General features: G+C 72.3%; 1 protein-coding gene across 1 annotated transcript in view; it reads left to right on the top strand.

The window, feature by feature from the left end:
* The window catches only part of CHLNCDRAFT_10695 (hypothetical protein), a gene marked incomplete at both ends in the record, with an annotated part of 2,085 nt that extends 1,147 nt beyond the window's left edge, over positions 1-938 (top strand). Inside the window, 3 exons of the mRNA XM_005847794.1 lie at positions 79-231; positions 454-610; positions 847-938. Coding sequence (XP_005847856.1) covers positions 79-231; positions 454-610; positions 847-938 — 402 coding nt within the window. The remainder of the gene's footprint in view (positions 1-78; positions 232-453; positions 611-846) is intronic.
* Positions 939-1,381: the final 443 nt, after the last annotated feature.

Here is a 1,381-nt window from a genome sequence, read left to right as displayed (position 1 = left end):
CCCGCAGGCTGGTAGTGCAGGCTGCAGCACCCTGGCTGTGCAGCGCCCCGGCCGGGCCGCGCGCGCCGCCCCTGGCAGCTCGCCGCCGCCCTCCATGTTTCGTGCGGCTCCGCCGCCCCTGCGCGCGCCTCTGCAGACCGCGCCGAGGGCATGGCTGACCCCAACCTGCGCCTGGGCCGAACCCTGTCCTTCCTCAACCTCATCGACCTGGCGGGATCGGAGTCGGCAAAGGTAGGTGGGGCTGCAGGGAGGCAGGGCAGGAGGGAGGGCGGCAGGAGGAGGGGGTGGGGTGGCAGAGAGCAGGGCAGGAGGCGCGCGCCCGCTGCGGTCCCGCGCCGCCGTCTGCCGTCCCCGCGTCAGCGCTGCCGTGCGTGCGCCGCCTGCCGGCGACTTCGTGCGTGCGTCCCTGCGCCCGGCTGTACCGACCGGTACCGCCTGCCCCGCCCCGCGCAGGCGGAGGTCAACCGCAGCCAGCGCATGGAGGGCAGCTTCATCAACAAGTCGCTGCTCACGCTGGGCACAGTCATCCACAAGCTCAGCGAGGGCAAGGCGGTGCACATTCCCTTCCGAGACTCCAAGCTCACCCGCCTGCTGCAGGGCTCGCTGACGGGTGCGCCCGGGGGCCCACGGGGGCGGCGCACTGCAGCGGCCTGGGTGGGGGGAGGGCAGGGCAGCGCGTGTGGGCGGGCGGGCAGGCGGGTGGGCGGTTTTGGGAGGCGGGCAGGCACCCCCCCCAGGCACAGGCCGTGCTGCGTGCGCAGCCACCAAGGCTGCCGCCCTCTCGCCTCGCCTGTGCATGCGCTGCCGGCCAACCCTGCAATGCGCTGCCCTGCGGGCTGGGTGCAGGCAGCGGCGCACGCATCGCCGTCATCTGCACCATCACGCCCGCCTCCACACAGGCAGAGGAGACGCACAACACGCTCAAGTTTGCCAGCAGGCGCGCCGCGCCGCGCCGCCTCGCCGCCTCGCCCGCCGCCGCGCGCCCACGCCGGCACACTACGCTCCGCATTCCCGCCCCCAACGCACCCGCCGCCTCACCTCACGCTCTGCCCGCCCACCTCACGCTCTGCCGCCGTCACCGCCTGCTGAGCCTGCTGCGCGCGCTGTGCCTGTCGTATGCAGGGCGAAGCGCATCGAGGTCAGCGTGGCTCGCAACGAGATCATGGACCAGTCGTCGCTCATTGCGCGGTACCAGCAGGAGATACAGCTGCTCAAGGGCCAGCTGGACATGGTCATGCGCGAGCGTGAGAGCGGGGGGCAGGGGGCGGGGGACGCTGCGCTGCGCTGTGTCTGTGCTGCACTGTGCTGCGATGTGATGTGCTGTCCTGTCCTGTCCTGTGTGTGTGTGTGTGTGTGTGTGTGTGTATGTGTGTGTGTGCCC

Source organism: Chlorella variabilis (genome assembly GCF_000147415.1).
Source record: "Chlorella variabilis unplaced genomic scaffold CHLNCscaffold_10, whole genome shotgun sequence".
Taxonomy (NCBI): Eukaryota; Viridiplantae; Chlorophyta; class Trebouxiophyceae; order Chlorellales; family Chlorellaceae; genus Chlorella; species Chlorella variabilis.
The sequence above is the reverse complement of the archived record's forward strand: the minus strand, read 5'-3'. Positions and strand labels throughout refer to the sequence as shown.